The sequence below is a fragment of the Lynx canadensis genome, chromosome C2 (genome assembly GCF_007474595.2).
Source record: "Lynx canadensis isolate LIC74 chromosome C2, mLynCan4.pri.v2, whole genome shotgun sequence".
NCBI lineage: Eukaryota > Metazoa > Chordata > Mammalia > Carnivora > Felidae > Lynx > Lynx canadensis.
Genome location: NC_044311.2, coordinates 150591398 through 150608680, shown reverse-complemented (window position 1 = coordinate 150608680; position 17283 = coordinate 150591398). Strand labels below are relative to the sequence as shown.

The following is a 17283-nucleotide window of genomic DNA, read 5'->3' as shown; positions in this document are numbered from 1 at the left end:
AATTACTTACTAAATACCATAGAAAGAATTTTATACATAAAGTTATCTGATTATGGTTAAATCATTCAATGAATAAAAAGTTCGCTCTTTGACAGCTTTCAGGTAGGCATAATAAAACTGCAAGCACTTAAACCTTTCAAAATAATTTAAATTTTAAAATATTATCTTAAAAGTTAAAACTTTGGAAAGCAAAGAATCCCAAATCTTTAAATCTTTGGGAACCAAACAATTTTTCAGTGTCAACCATTAGTTGACAATTTCTGGTTAAAGTAATTATCAAGTATGGGTGCCTGAGTGGCTCAGTCAGTTAAGTATCGGACTCTTGATTTTGGCTCAGGTCATAGTCTCATAGTTCATGAGGTCGAACCGTGTCGGACTCTGTGCTGACAGCGCGGTGCCTGCTTGATTCTGTCCCTCCCCCTTGCTGTCTCTCCCAAAATAAATAAACATTAAAAAAATCTGCTTTAGCAAGTTAATATCTAAATTAGTGATAGTTTTGTTTCTTAGCAGTCATATAGAAAATTATATGTCCGTAACTTAAATTATAAAAAATAAATCTTAGAGATGCACGTTAGACTTAATTTATATGAAAAATATTTTGTTCAAAGACTTTGCTTTTTTAAATTAGAAATAAGCCTTTTCCTTTACCTGGTGTGCAGCTCTGGAAGATTTAGAAAACTGTTTTTCCAAGATGTTTTTCAAATCTACTGGTAAACTCCCCTGTGAAGTAGAACTAAAAGAGAAAAGTGTTTTGAGTTATTTTAAAATAAAACACTCCTGCTTATAGAAAGAAAAGAGTATTTACTAAAAGTCATTTTTTAAAAACTGAAGTAAAAGTGATATACAATGTTATATTAGTTTCAGGCATACAACATGGTGATTTAACAATTCTATACATTACACAATGCTCACCACAGTAAGTGTGCTTACCACTTGTCACCATACAACATGATTACAGCATTATTGATGATATTCCCTATCCTATCCTTCTCATCTCCATGTGAAGGTCATTTCAAACACTGAATAAATGGAAAGTCACAGATTCCTACATAGAAATATTATTACCAAGAGTGCAATTCTCCCCAAATTAATCTCTAAGTACAATGACATCTCAATAAAATCCCTATAAAACTGGAGGTGGAGGGGGACCAGAAGAATTGATTATAAAGATGACACAGAAGGGGCGCCTGGGTGGCGCAGTCGGTTAAGCGTCCGACTTCAGCCAGGTCACGATCTCGTGGTCTGTGAGTTCGAGCCCCGCGTCAGGCTCTGGGCTGATGGCTCAGAGCCTGGAGCCTGTTTCCGATTCTGTGTCTCCCTCTCTCTCTGCCCCTCCCCCGTTCATGCTCTGTCTCTCTCTGTCCCAAAGATAAATAAACGTTGAAAAAAATTTAAAAAAAAAAAAAAAAAAAAAAGATGACACAGAAGAACTTAAAAAAAAAAAGAAATTGGGGAGATTTATGATCATCAAAAGTTATTACAAATCTACAGTCATCAAATAACAACATAGCTTGAAACAAGAAATGTGCCCATTAAACATTGCAAAGATGCTTCATCTCATAGGAAAATCTAATAATATGACAACTGTTTCAGAAAGTCTGATTTCAAATGCTGCTGAGGGTAAAGAAGATTCAGGTACTCTGGGTAGTGTTTTCTGACACTAAATAGTTGTCATTTTTCCCTACCAATTCTCCAACACGGAGTGTTCAGTAATTCAATTCCATTTTGACACAAACTCTGGAGTTAACACAGGCCCCACAGGTCAAAGGCTCAGTCCCACAAAACTGATCCCACTTCAGACACAATGCCCTTCCCCATACTGTCAGACACAAGGAGGCGCTCAGGCTACCCTCTACTGCCTGGCAGATTACAAACTCAAGAGGTTTCTGTGACCCTCCCTCAGGTTCAACAATTCCCTAGAATGACTCACAGAACTCAGAAAAGTGCTTTACTTATCATTACTAGCTTATCACAAAGGCTGTAACTCACAATGGCCAACGGAAGAGATGCACAGGAAGGTACGCCACCCCATGCCACCTTCTCAGCATCTCCATGTATTCAGCAACCCAGAAGAAGCTCCCTGAGCCCCAGTGGTTTTAAAGGCTTCTATTAAGGTTATTATTACATAAGTATGAATGATTATATTACTAGTCATTGGTGACTGAACTCAATTTCCCGCTCTCATCCCCTTCTTGGAGATCAGGGGGTAGAGCAGAGAGTTCCAACCCTCCAATCACATTCTTGCTCTTTCTGGTGACCAACCCCAATCCTGCAGGTAGGGGCCCAGCCTTAAGTCATCTCAGTTTAAACTCAGGTAAGGTAGAGAGGAGCCCGTTAGGACTAACGAAAGATACTCTTTTCACTCCAAAAGTTCCAAGGATCCTAGGTGCTCTAAGCCAAGAACGGAGGACAAAGACTACATATGTATACACATATACATACATACACACACACACACACACACACACACACGCTCCCACCGCTCAGTAGGAATGCTGAACGGTACTCATTTTCTAGGACAATTTGGCAGTATCTATCTAAGTTAAAATTACACATTCCCTATGACAGAGCAATTCCACTCTAGAAATTTCTTCTTCAAATAGACATCTATACTGTGAAATATCCTGCAGCCATAAAAATGAAGGATGTAGATCTCCATGATCTGATGTGTGAAGGTATGCAAGATATTTGAAAGAGATAAAAAAGCAAGCTATAGGCCAGAATGGTCTTAACAACAATGAAAATGATGGTAATAACAATATTGATAGTTAAGGTAAACTGAGCATTTACCATGTTCCAGGGCTCTAAATGTTTCATGTGGCTATCCTACTTAATCATTAGATAACCCCATGAAATGGACATAATCAAATAAGAAGACTTCAATTTGAAAACAAAAACAAACTATAAAAAAACATTTTACCTTTAGCAGAACAGTTTAAATTATAACCATGCATTCAAAGAATGTCCCTGTATGTTTTTGGTTTCTTTTGAGGGTTGGGGAAGGGGGGAGGGGAGGACTCAGGATTTTCTTACAGAATAAGAGAATAACATAGTATCTATGCCCTTGCTTTAAATTAAATTTTGTAGCAGCATTAAAAATGATCACCTTTTTTTAATGGGGCTTTACTAATTTCTCTATTAGCTCAACAGAGATTGAGCCAATAGAAAAGATTCTCTTGCTTTGATATTCAAATCCTTCTTGAAACATCTGTCAAGGAATCAGCCTTAAATGAAGAGAAAGCCAACAGCTGGTGTACCTTTGGCAGAAATGCTTTTGCAGGGTCTCCAGCATCACTTTCACTGACTTCATGAACTTCTGTATCCATTGCAAGATTTACAAGTTCACTCACTCTGCAATGAATCTGTATCTTTGCAGGCAATGGTGGGTTAATTGTAAAGATAGGTGGTAAGAGTTCCTATTGTTAATTCGGGGAAGGGGATGTTTGGTAGAACTCACTTTATATGTAGTCACTTTATTAGTGAACACTTTCCTCTAATGACAGCTGCTCAAAAGGGCCCCTGAATATACACACACTCATGCCTGTGTATGCAGAGTAAGCTTCCAGGTGGCCAAGAACTTGTTAACAATGAGTACCTAAAGGAAGCCACGAGAGAAGCAATTGTGGGAAAGGTGAAATAAGGTGAGCAGGGAGAAGAGGTAATTTTCACTTCATACTTCTTTTTTCTTCTCATGAGCATGTATTTTGAGATTTCTAAGAATTAACACTGCTATATCTCATATTATATGCCTTTCAGACATTACTAACATTCAGGATTAATAATATTTTAGCCAAATATGACACTCTCCTAAAGACATGCCTTTGATATTTGAAAGGCATTTTAGTACTCATCATAGCTACTACTTGGAAGAGACATACCCCCCTCCCCTTTTTCTTTTTTCTTAAGAGGAGGATATTTAAGGGGGAAAAAAACCTAGATAAACAACATACCTGAACTTCTCCAATTCATTGTTTCGAGATTTTTGTTTTCCTTTATATTTTGGAGGCTGACCTGTGAATACAAAGTATTTGTTCCCGAAATCTGTACACAACAATCAACAAGCCTGAAAGCAAATCAACTAAAACTATGTACATTGGAATAAGAAAGCAAAGCAAGCAATGTTTTATGTGAGTGAAACTACAAACAGGTAAGGAAACAGCTATGATGTTTGTCTGTATATGCTATAAAATTATTGTGAACATAAATTACAATGATATTATTTAGGCCTACAGTAGATACAGAGAGATAAAGGCCACAGTTCCTCTTCTCAGGTAGTTTACAATCAGATGGGAAGAAAAGACAGTCACCAGGATTACATGACAATCACTTTTAGAAAAGAAGATATGGCATGTTGCTATTGACATACTAATTCCATGTTAACTGGTCTTATAACTCATAGAAGTGGAAATCACTTCAGGTTGAGTGTCCGGGAAAAGTGTTAGTGGGAATGCAGCATTCATATTTAGCTTTAAGAAGCAAGCAGAATTTGGATAGGATGGGCCAAACTCAAGAATGACATTCACTTTAAGAGACACTAAGTAAACCTGTGTGATCTGGGGAGTTGGATAAGAAGAGAAGGTTGGAAAGGGGCTGCGAAGGCTGGCTGGAGTGAGCGATCACAGACAGGTCCTTGGCTTCCGATACTCGAGCTGTGTGAGTCCAGACTTTGACCCACAGGCTGGAGAGTAGGAACCACTATGTACTTCGGAGCAGGGAGGCAAATGCACAAAGTTGTGTGGAAGAGAGCACGGCAATACGGACAGGGTGTATGTGATGGGAGCTTTGGGGAGAGAAAGCAGAGGCAAGTCAGAACCTATGAATTAAGGAGGGGATGAGAGCCGAAGTGGTTTGAGTGGCCTCAGAAAACAAAAGAGGCTTCCAGAAAGGCAGAAGAGTTCTAGTTTGATTCCTGCTGTCCAACTTAGGGCAAATCTATGTAGGCTTAACTAGGACCTCAATTTCTTTGACTGAATACAGATGCTGAAGGTGGTATTTAAATTATTTACTTAAAAATGTGCTGATAATAACAGCCTAAGAAACATCAATAAATTAAAAGGTGTTTTCCAAAAGAAAAGTTTTGTCCTCAAAGATTTTTCATGCACTATTAGAGTCACATCAGGTAAGACAATCACCTGAGTCGCCCTCTTTATCATCCTCCAATGAGCTAACCAAATGGGAATGGCTAGTGGTAAATAGCTGGGTATATGGCACCAGAGTCTAAGAAAAGACAGAACTGCAGGGAAAAAAGACAGAAATGGCTGCCAGAAGCAGAAAACAAATGAACCAACAAGAAAAAGGAGAAGAGGGCGGCAGGATCACAACTACGTCACTAATCTCACCACAATAATCCTGGAAGGAGCACATGAAAGTCTGAGACAAAATCTGTATCTAACAAGCAACCTTGTGCCATCAAGGCTGTATTTTCCTAAGCTCTGTTTTAAAAGGCAGGGAAGCATATGATCTACTCTACAATAATTTTCAACAAAATCTGGTCATATAAAGGGAGACTGAGAAATAAGTGAAGCATCAATGTTTGCTTCTCTGGACCCATCATTTCCCAATGATGTCGAGTAAATGGAGTCCTGTTGGGTGTATGTGTATTTACTAGATGCATAAATAAACATATACATTAAGCACATGCAAGTTAAAATAATAAAATAAAATAAGCCTAAAGCATCCATTCTCAGCATCACTCCTAACAGGGTGAAAATTAGTTATTAGGAGATGAGAAAAATCTAACTTTTTATATATATAAAGCACAGATGTACATACAGGACATAAAATGATAAACAGTATCCGTGGTAGGAGGGCAAATAGGAAAAAAAAAGTTTAAAAAGCCTCCTGGGTCAGGGGTTGGTGGTGGTTAATTAAAGTTGAAAGATACCACTGGCCTAATAGGAATTAGGTAGCAGATGAAGAAGAGTTTTATCCTTCCTTTCTGTGCTTCTTATATGAATTTCCAAAATTAAATTTATTAAATATATGAAAATACTGAGCATTGACTTCAAGTAATATTCAATGTTTTCTTAACATAGAAATATTATAAAGTAGAAAAGAACAAAAGCAAATACAAGTGAGGCTTGTACAAATGTTGGGCCATGGAAGTTTAGGAACTCTACATTAATTCAGCAACAAATAAGGAAAAAACTTACTTGACGGTGGTAGAAATTCAGGATGACAGTCACAATCATCTACCTTCAAAGCTTCATCTACCACCTAGCCATGAAAATAAAATTAGTGAGATTAAAACAAAAATACAGCCATAAAGAATTCAATAGCTAAATAATAAAATAGAACAGAATTTACCCAAGTGCCTAAAATAACCAGCTGGTTATTAGGCCTAAATGAATAAACAAACAAGATGACCATTCTATTTCCAACACCTGGCATGATGCCTAACAAGTCTGTTCAATAAGTGTACTTAATAAATACTATCATATCTTTCCTTATGCTTCTTTCCCTGAGTACGGCCTCTGAGATATTCATTATTAACAATAAAAGGACTATACAGGGAGTTGGCAAAGCTCCCTTCAATGCCTCCTAGCCACCTACTCCAAAACACTATTTTCCTTTTTTCCTCTCAAATCCTAGAAAGAAATATGAATGTGTACTTGGTGATACCTGCTGAATTTTTAATATACTGCTGTTCAGAAGAAAATGGAGATATAGACGCTGATCACAGAGGCAGACTGAAGGCCTAGAGGTACCCTCACAAACCATCAGGCCTGGGTGCTGGTGCACACAGCAGGGAATAAAGCCTGGGGACCACTGCTGGGAAGCACCACAGAGGCTGCAGAAATATTTCGGGCAGAGATGGGGATGGCAGGCCTCCCAGGCCTAATGCAACACAAGCCGGTGGGCAGGCTGGTGTGGTGCCAAAGGCCAAGTAGATACAAAAGGGGAAAGGGAGGAAAAGAAAAATCCAAAGCACTGTAAGCAGTGGGGTGACATGGCCACCAGACCCCATTGTCACTCATCCCTAAGTGGCTGTTTGATTGAGAGACATGTAAAGCAGGAAAAGCATACAAAAAGAACTTATCCAAGAGGAAAAATGAAATTTAGAAAAAAAGATTTTTGAAAACACACAAATGTGATTTCAAAAGAAACTGTGACTATCATCTTCATGTAGTTGAAGGAGGTAGTTGGAATATTTACTAAAAAAGAAAATGAAAAAAAAAGAAAAGAAAATCATTCTTTTGGTATCAATAGGCAAAAAGGGATTTGTATCACCAAAATATTTAGCTTCCATTATCACCAAAATATTGTAAAAACATGAGACTTTCTAAACTTGAAATAATTTTAATTTTAGTTTTTAACTAAACCTACCTTTAGATTCTGATTACCACCGTTTGCCATTTCGTGGTTAGTTTTTCTGGAATCTTTTTCAGTTTCCACGAAGTTAAGTGAAGTACTAAATGCAGGTGCTGATAAACTAGGTATGTAGGCCCTGAAATGGGGAATAAAAGAAATATTAAATTTTTTAATACTGATTAGTATGCATTTTTTTTTTTTTTTAAATTTTTTTTCAACGTTTATTTATTTTTGGGACAGAGAGAGACAGAGCATGAACGGGGGAGGGGCAGAGAGAGAGGGAGACACGGAATCGGAAACAGGCTCCAGGCTCCGAGCCATCAGCCCAGAGCCTGACGCGGGGCTCGAACTCACGGACCGTGAGATCGTGACCTGGCTGAAGTCGGACGCTTAACCGACTGCGCCACCCAGGCGCCCCAGTATGCATTTTTTAAAATAATTTTTAAAAATATTTATTTATTTTGGGGAGAGCACAAGAGGGGGAGGGGCAGAGAAGGAGACAGAAGATGGGAAACCGGCTCTGTGCTGACAGGTTGACAACAGTGAAGTGAGCCCAATGTGGGGCTCAAACTCACAAACCACAAGATCATGACCTGAGCCATAGTCGGATGCTTAACCAACTGAGCCACCCAGGTGCCCCTGATTAGCATGAATTTTAAAAAAGTTATCCTTCAAAGAAACAAGTTTTAGCAACTATCACCTTTTTTCCCTTGAAAGCACGGTAATACTGTTTTAGAAAGAATCTACCTCTGAGATTGGGCTTTATACATAAATGTTATTTTCAATTTGGTAGTGAAAACTCAAAACAGATTAAGAACAGTTTAATAATATATTCTGGTTTCTAATATTCAAGTAAGTCTCCCTGTTTTAAATTTAACAGCTTCGATATCTTAGATATCTAAAGCATGGAGGAAAAGGCATAATCTCTTTTAATTGCCCAGTAACAAACGTAGGACCCAGGCTGCTATTTGTTTGTGAGCATATTAAAATCTGCCTGTTGCTTATTTCTAACAGAAAGTGTCTTAGCCTTTGAAAAGATACTGGGAGGCTGGAGACAGATGTTTCCAGGATAGCAGCTAAGACTTAAAGGTACAGACTGTCCCTACTCTCTGCTGCCAGGATCGTCACTACAAAAACTGTTCCCATACGAGTAGAGTGAAATGAAAGTAGTATTACACAGCTCTTTTCCCCTAGGCTTAGGCTACAGATCTCCCATAAATATATATGAAAATGGTTCAGTAAAACAGTCCACAAAACAAATGTGACAATTCATGGGTCACCTGATCTTAAGGCACAAACCCGGGTCCTTCCCCTCCCCAACTTTACCGTGGTTGCCATTAGCTACAAAGCATCATACATAGTGATTCTTAAACTTACAAGGCAAAGCCATCCCAAGTAACAGCTACAGACCTGAGAGATGTTAACTCACCTGCTTTCATAAAAAGCTTTAATTGTATTCCTAGCTGGTGTTCGACCTATAAAAATCAATCACACACACGCATAGTAATCAGAGGATTAGCAACACATACTTTAAAGAGATTTAAAATTTCCTTTAAGCTGACAGAGCATCAAATTTACAGAACTGGAAAAATAAACCTGAATAATTTTGTATTTCCAGATGTTTTTAGTTTTAGGATGGCTTCACCAAATTGTTATACAGCCTGATTTGACATCCCATTACATGTGATCATTGACTAGCTGCAGCAGTATATAAATCTGAACCAGGGATGGTATCTGTCTTCAAGGAGCTCACAATCTTACAATCACGTTAAGTTGGATGATAACATCTCAGCTCAGCTTCCTAAGACAGTAAATACCCAAAGAAGAAAAAAAACAGCAAAGACCTATATGGTGAAAGTATAGAGTAAGGAAATTTCGGGCATTGGAGAAAGCAAAATCACTTAGGAGAGAAAACGAGAGAATGAAAATCTTGAATTCCTAGCCCACACAGCCGATTTCTGGTATGTGTACATATCCATATACAGATGTATATATGCATATGTGGTCAGCATGCTATAGAATGAGCCACACACTTGGTGTGAATATCAAACAACTCTACTGAAGGGTTCTTTCTTTAGGAAGTAACTATAACCATGGAAGAAAAATTTTTAAACAATTTTATTTCAAAAGGCTTCACTTTATTCAAAATCTACAGAACAAATTGTAATTTGTTGTTGTCTGTTTCAACTAAAAGATACAAATCATTTGTAATTACCTAATGGAATATAACACTAATGTACTTCTACACAGATAGAAATGGAAAACTTAAGTGACCTGACCAAGAAAGCAAAACAAAGTAAGTACAAATCACCTGAGAATTGATTTATGGTCCTCCATTAATCCAAGAAACCCACCTTCAAAAGTTTTAAAGGGAATTCGACTGTAACCAAAGAATCTTAGGTGAAATACCTTGCAGGTCTTCTATTTGTTTTTGTAACTTTACATGCTGCTGAATTAGATCCTTGATTCCCTCAGGGTCATTTTTACAGAGTTTTTGAGCTTTTATGTTTGCTTGCAGGGCCCAGTCATATTCCCCCAGCATAGAAAGAGCAGCACAATAACGATAATGACCCTGTTCCAAAAGATAAATTTAATTTTTTCTCAAAAATATGCTTAAGTTAAAGAAAATAGATAAGGAAAAATATTTTGCTTAAAAACTAATTACTTAAAATGTTAGATTAGGACCCTATCAATAAAAATTTTTTTTTAAATGTTAATACCTCTCAGGAAATAAAATTACTTAAATGAGCTAAAATGAAAAGTAATGAATAGTATTTATAATAATTTTAACTAGAGATCAGTATTTTTGCTCAAGAGATTTTTATGCCCACAAAGAAAATAATTCAACCTTTATTATATTTTACTAGTAAAGAATGCAATATATTATTTTGTGCCAAATAAAGTACAAAAAACCATTCATTATATAGGAGTAACTTAATTTTTTTGAAAATATTTTAAGGCAGTAATATTCTCTAAGTCATTACACTCTCTACACTTTGGAAATCACACAGATTTTAGAGCTGGAAGGAAAATCAGCTTATACAGAAGTTTTGCAACCCCTCTGAGAGCATGGCTACAGATAAGGGGTACACCTAGGCTAGACCTTCCATCCACCTCTCTCAATCAGCTTTTCATTTTTTATCTCTAGGTGTAGTTCTTGGCTTGAAGAAAAGGTCCAAAAACCATAGATCTACTCAATTCCAATGATCGGGGCTTCCTGTTTTGTTTTGTTTGCTATAGAACCACAGTCCTGGCTGGCCCCATTTATGCACTCTGGGAAATCTTCTATATCAAGGATGAACATTTTAATCTAGAAAGCTAGTATTACCAAACTTGGGGCTAACTCAACCACCCCCTCTTCTACCTACTCACAAACTGAGCTCCTGTTGTAGGTACAGTATCTCCACTTGGGAACTGACGTACCTGTGAAAGAGGCTAGAAACTGCCCTATAATGGCACATTTGTGTAGAGGCAAACCAAAGAATCTGGACCTATTGACTCTGGGCCCACAGCTCTTTCCTCCTTACTCCACATTTTACAAAGAACATTCTCATTCTATAAGAAACTACTAAATCAGAGATAAATGACCCTTTTAAGAAAGATGAACTTTTCACTAAAACAGGCTGTAAACAACCATGAGGACCTTTGTTTATGCAGGTTCGGTGCATATATATAATCCTACTCTGGTGTACCAACCCAATCTGTGAGTTCTGAAGCATTTTTATAGCCAGACTATTTAGGCTCAGATTAAAGATCCCAATTCTGATTCCATTTGCTTAAACTCTGCTTTTCCTCAAAAGGCATATGAAGATAGATCTCTCAGATATGCTACAAAACCAAAATCCTATCCCCTAGGAATATTCCAACTTTGAAATTTAGGTAACTGCATAAAAATTCATAGCATTAGAAATTATGAGATTATAAACCATACCTGCTAAATTTGTAGAAAGCGCCTTTTCTTTCTCTTATCCGCACCCCCCCCCCCTGCCCCCGGCAACTGTCCTCATCTGCTGCTGGGTCCTCTTCCCAAACTCTATAAAACCTACTATAATGTCTATCATTTGAGAAAGGAGCTTATTCAGGTATCACTGCTGAAGTTATGTGAAGGAAGCTTAAATTAAAGGTATCTCAGAGCTTCCTGAACCCAATTGCAGTACAAAGCTTTGCTCTTCTTTGACACTACCTCACTGTGTAGCACATATATAGAAACTCCCTGTTGCCCATCTGCCGAGCAGCCCCTCTTTTCGGATGCCACCACGTCCCTACTCCGTATTGTAATGGCAGGGCTGGGACTAGCGCTCCATCTCAACAATAAACAGGGAGGAGTGCAGCTGTGATCCAGGAGCCTGGCCAATCGAAATGCACCGTTTTCCAGGTTGTAGGATCAATCTGCTGGTGGGCACACAGCTCAATCGAGAAGTCTGAGGCATCCCTCAGGTGTTCTATACAGATATTAAAAGAGGTTCTCTTTGCACTAGAATTAACAGCTATTAAGGATATCAGTTTGGGGCTCCCACTACATGGTAAAAGTCATTTTCAAAATGAAGCCAGGAGAGCCTACGCTCTAATTACCACTTCTGCTCAAGCTGCAGTAACAGAGATTTGGATTTATGCTCTTGCCTAAAACAAACAAGGACAAAATATATGGAATAAAGGTTTGTAGACGTTGAATACCAAGCGACAAAAGAGAGTGATCCTCGAGACGTAAGAAACACACAAAATAAACCCTATGACTGCTCCACATTGCTGAATGGAATTTCTATGCCGTGGCACAGGGCAAAGGAACCCAGACAGGGCCCGCAGTCTCAGTTCAAGAGACAGAACCAGCAGTCCAGGAAAGCCAAGGCAGTGCAAATTCACAGGGCAGAAGACCAGAGAGGAGACTGCTCCACAGAGAACTCCAGAGATCCTCACACAGTCCACCTGCATTGAGACTTCAACTGAGTACTAGTCAGTATGTGCATGCAAGGCAACCTCCCAAAACCCAAATCAAGGAAAGAACCACTTGAAAGCCAACAGTCAGCACTCTCACAGGGCCAGGAATAATTCCTGTTTCCACCAACCAAAGTGGAAAACATCATAATTCATAGAATAACAGGTAGAGTACTCAGAAGAATTCTGCCCCAGCTGTGAAGAAAAAGATAGCCCTTGACTAAATACCACTATGGTCCCACCTAACAAAGCTTAAATCAAGACTCGGAAGAATTACACTGTTTCCAAGTAACTTTACTGTATCCTAAAACAAAGCTCAAAAATATTTACAGATACACAAAAATATCAGTAACAAACAAGGTAAAATTCACAATGTCTTATGTCCAATAAAAAATCACTAGGTATGCAAATAAGGAAAATGTGATCTACAAGGAAGAGAAAAAAAAGTCAACTGAAAATAACTCAGAAATGACACAGATGATAGTGTTAGTAGTTAAGAACATTAGAACAGTTATTATAAACATATTCTATATGCTTAAGGAGCTAAAAGAAAGACTGAACATATTAAGATGTGAAATATGTAAGAAATACTCAAAATGAAACTCCAAAGTTAAAGCATTTAAGATGAAAAATACATGGGATGAAAACTGGGGCAGATTAGACACTACTACCCAAAAAGAAACACAGAATGAAAACAGAGGGAAAAAAGACTGAAAATGAAAAAAACACACGAAAGCAAAACTGAGAACAGGAAGAAAATGGATGCAGACCTGGATCAGGCCATGCCTGAAGCTGATCCCTAGACTTTTCAATTACATGAACCAATTACTTAGGCCCAATCGGAGTTAGGTTTGGTCACTCACAAAATACACCCCCCCTCAATATTAAAAGGTTCTTGTGGGCATCTGTGAGGCTACTGGTTTGTATGCTATATGACAACATCAAAAGACAACGCACGGGGATTACTGACAAATGTCTGTTGACTATAAACATTCCCGCTCTTTGTGATACAATGATATACCCTCTCTTAAGCTTGAAAGCACGTGTAGGACAGTTGACATTGTACCAGTCTTCTCTATCTGGAAAGAAGGGGGAACAATGGCTCACCTTCACAGAATCTAAAGAATACCTTCTATACAGGTTTATACCCTCGAGGCATGACTCAACAGACTCAGGCTCATAGTTAATCTAAAGTAGAAGTACAGAATGCACCTTGTACAGTCTACCTTTGCTTTTGCAGTTTAGGCTACCCTTCAATGAGCACTCCTTTCTGGTAAAATAAAAGAAAAAATGACCTTGCTATACTTACCAAATTTTTTTAATACTTACTAGGATTTGTGTTTAGCATCTATATAAATATTTTTGCAATCATCACAAAATAACCCTATTTAAATAAAATGAATGAACCCACATAATTATAGTCAACTGATCTTTGACGAAGCAACAAAGGCAATACAATGAAGAGAGCCTTTTCAACAAATGATGGTGGGACATCCACATGCAAAAAAAAAAAAAAAAAAAAAAAATGAATCTAGACCTTACACTCTCCACAAAAATTAACTAAAAATGAATCACACACCTAAATGTAAAATGCAAAAAACGGTGATAACTTTTTCATGGATCATGAAAGAAATAACTGATAAGCTGGACTTAATTAAAATTAAAAACTTCTGCTCTCTGAAAACTGCTGTCAAGAAAATGAGAGGCCACAGTCCAGGAGCAAATATTTAGCAAAGACACATCTGATAAGGGCCAAGAATATACAAAGAACTCTTAAAAATTCAACCATAAGAAAACCCACTTAAACATGGGCCAAAGATCTTAACAGACACCTCATCCAGGAAGGTATACAGTGGCAAATAAGCACATGAAAAGATCATGTCATTAGGGAAATGCAAATTGGAACAAGATTCCACTGCACACCTATTAGGAAGGCCAAAATTCAGGACACTGACACCACCAAATGCTGAGGATACGGAGAGGCAGGAACTCTCATTTGTGGCGTAGGAATGCAAAAAGTTACAGCCACTTTGAAAAACAGTTTGGCATTTCCTTAAAAAACTAAACACATTCTTGTCATGTGATCCAGCAATCATACTCCTTGGTATTTACCCAAAGGAGCTGAAAACGTGTCCGCAAAAAAACCTGCGCATAGATACTTACAGCAGCTTTATTCCTAATGGCCAAAACTTGAAAGCAACAAAAATGTCCTTCAGTAGGTGAATGGATAAATAAACTGGTGCATCCAGGCAGGTAGTATTATTCAGCACTAAAAAAAAAGCATCATCAAGCCATGAAAAGACATGGCAAAAACTTAAAGGAGTATTATTAAGTGAAAGAAGCCAATATGAGAAAAGCTACATACTGTATGATCCCAACTCTGTGTTCTGGAAAAGGTAAATCTATGGAGACAGTAAAAGGATCAGCGGTTGCCAGGGACTGGGTCAGGGAAAGGAGGATGGACAGGCAGATCGGGAGAATACTGGGGAGAGTGAAAATACTCTGTATAAACCATAATGATGGATAAATGTCATTATACCTATGTCCAAATCCACAGAATGCCTAACATTTAGGGAATGAACACTAAGAGAAACTAGGGACTTGGGGTGATTATAATGTACCCGTGTAGATTTATCAATTCTCAAATTGCACCAGTCAGCCGGAGGATGCTGATAACGGGGGAGGCTGACAATGGGGAAGGCTATGCATGTGTGTGGACTTATAGGAAATTACCTTCCTCTTTATTTTGCTGTGAACCCAAATCTGCTCTAAAAAAATAGTCTTAATAAATAGAAAAAAAATTAAAAAATAAAGTCTTTTTTTAAAAAGTATTTTCTGCTCAATAAATTAATCCAGAAATAAACACTCTACAATGTAACTGTTATAATGTAACAGTCTTCAATGTAATTCAGAAAGTTGTAGTACTCTTTTTTCAATCGATACTAGACTGAAATAGCAAAAGGTAACTCCAGAAAACCAACTTCAGGGTCTGGGTTTCAGTGTTAAGAATTCTATCATCCATACATTCTGTAAGTGTTTACAGAGCACATGCCAAATGCAGGTTCAGTGATCAACAAATTTCTGTATCAAGTACAACAATGACTGGAAATAAAAATAGCAACAAACTGATCACTCTAAAACGGAAGCAAATCCAATGCTGGATTCTCAATCCAGTTTTGTCTTTACGTGCAAAAGTCCCTTTACCTTTCTGGAATTCAATATCTTCATCTGTAAAATGAGGCATTTAAAAACAGACTCCAAAATTTGGATGCAGAAGTCCACCTGGGGAATTTCACAGTCCCCAGACTCTGATACACTCCTTGGCCACATGAATCACAACTTGGGGGACTCTAAAATTCTATGATTATATTCACTCTGGTTTAAAAACAAAAAGCCAAGAATGAAGTCTGAAACACATGTCTTTCTGTGTCTTATCTGAAGCTCCACTTAAAAAAAAAAGTCAGGGGGCGCCTGGGTGGCTCAGTTGGTTGAGCGGCTGACTTCGGCTTAGGTCATCATCCCACGGCTTTTGAGTTCGAGCCCCACATCAGGCTCTGTGCTGACAGCTTGGAGCCTAGAGCCTGCTTTGGACTCTGTGTCTCCTTGCTCTCTGCCCCTCCCCTGCTCATGGCTCGCTCTCTCTCTCTCTCTCTCTCTCTCTCTCAAAAATAAACATTCAAAAAAATTTTTTTAAAAAAGTCAGGTATTTTTATGATTTAGGAAAATACAGTGATCAATATAACACCCAGAAATAAATGCTAAGATTTTGTTGTATTTGTTTTGCATTTTTTTTTAATGAAAGAAATAAAACCATACAGATATGGCTGAAATCTTCTTTGGACCCTCTCTCATTGTTCCCTCTCTAACTGCCCAGAAGCAAACATTATCATGAGTTTGATAGATATCTTTCTGGCCTACATTATGCTTTTACTGCTTTTTTTCATTCAACACTGTTTTTTAATTTTTTATGTTTTGAGACAGAGAGAGCAAGGGCAAGAGGGGGAAGGGGGAAGGGGGGAGGGGACCGGGGCGGGGAGAGAGAGAGAGAGAGAGAGAGAGAGAGAGAGAGAGAGAGAGAGAGAGAGAGAGAGAATCTCAAACAGGCTCCATGCCCAGCGCAAAGCCTGATGTGGGGCTCGATCTCACAACCATGAGACCATGACCTGAGCCAAAATCAAGCGTCAGATGCTTAACCCACTGAGTCACACAGGCACCCCTCAACACTGTTTTTTAAATCTATAAATGTCGGTAAGCCAGTTAACTTATTCCAACTGAAAACTAGTATTTGGTTCGTTCATTCACTAAGTCAACAAATATTTACTATTTACTAGTAAGTGCTTACTATGTGCCAGGCAGCTTGTCAGGCAGTGTAGATTCAAGAGTGAACCAAACAAACAAAAAAACCTGTCCTCATTGAGCTCACGTTGTATAGGAGGACACACAGTAAGCACAGTTGAAATAACACACAGAGTTGTCCAATAATGATAAATGCCAAGAAGAAAAAAAGTAAAGCAGGGAAAGAGGGCAGCAAATGTCTAGGCAGGGGCAGGCCTGCCATTTTAGTAGTATAGCCAGAAGTTTTCACTAAGAAGACAATTTTCAGTAAAAAATGAAAGGAAATAAGAGAGCTAACTCTGGGGAAAGGCATTCTAATTCTAGGCAGAGGGAAGAACAAGTACAAACTGGGAGTGCCTGGCATATGTAAGGAACAGCGAGGAGACCAACAGGTCAACACAGTGAACAAGGGAGAGAGGGGTAGGAGTGACATAATGGGTGTTTAAGAAGAGGGCCAGATCAGATGCGAGTTACAACTCTGATCAAGTGAAAATACCACATCCATCACTGCTTCATCAATGGATATGTAGGTATCTGCAGTTCTGTGCCATTAAAAACACCACCACAATGACCACTCTGTATATCTCCCCATGCGCACATACTGCAAGAATGTTTGTGGGGCACACACACTTAGAATCAAATAATTACAACAGCATAAGCATATGATCGTGCTCTCCAAGTTGGCTGCAACCAATTCTCACCCAC

At 38.3% G+C, this 17283-nt stretch overlaps 1 protein-coding gene across 5 annotated transcripts in view; it reads right to left on the bottom strand.

Annotated features, from left to right (window-relative positions):
- The window catches only part of TTC3 (tetratricopeptide repeat domain 3), a 112599-nt gene that overhangs the window by 59251 nt on the left and 36065 nt on the right, over positions 1–17283 (bottom strand). For all 5 annotated transcript variants that reach the window (XM_030328892.1, XM_030328891.2, XM_030328888.1 and 2 more), the window contains 6 exons: positions 9721–9883; positions 8741–8786; positions 7327–7447; positions 6153–6216; positions 3951–4011; positions 649–733 (listed from right to left, as the gene is read on the bottom strand). In XM_030328892.1, the coding sequence (XP_030184752.1) occupies positions 649–733; positions 3951–4011; positions 6153–6216; positions 7327–7447; positions 8741–8786; positions 9721–9883 (540 nt within the window). The remainder of the gene's footprint in view (positions 1–648; positions 734–3950; positions 4012–6152; positions 6217–7326; positions 7448–8740; positions 8787–9720; positions 9884–17283) is intronic.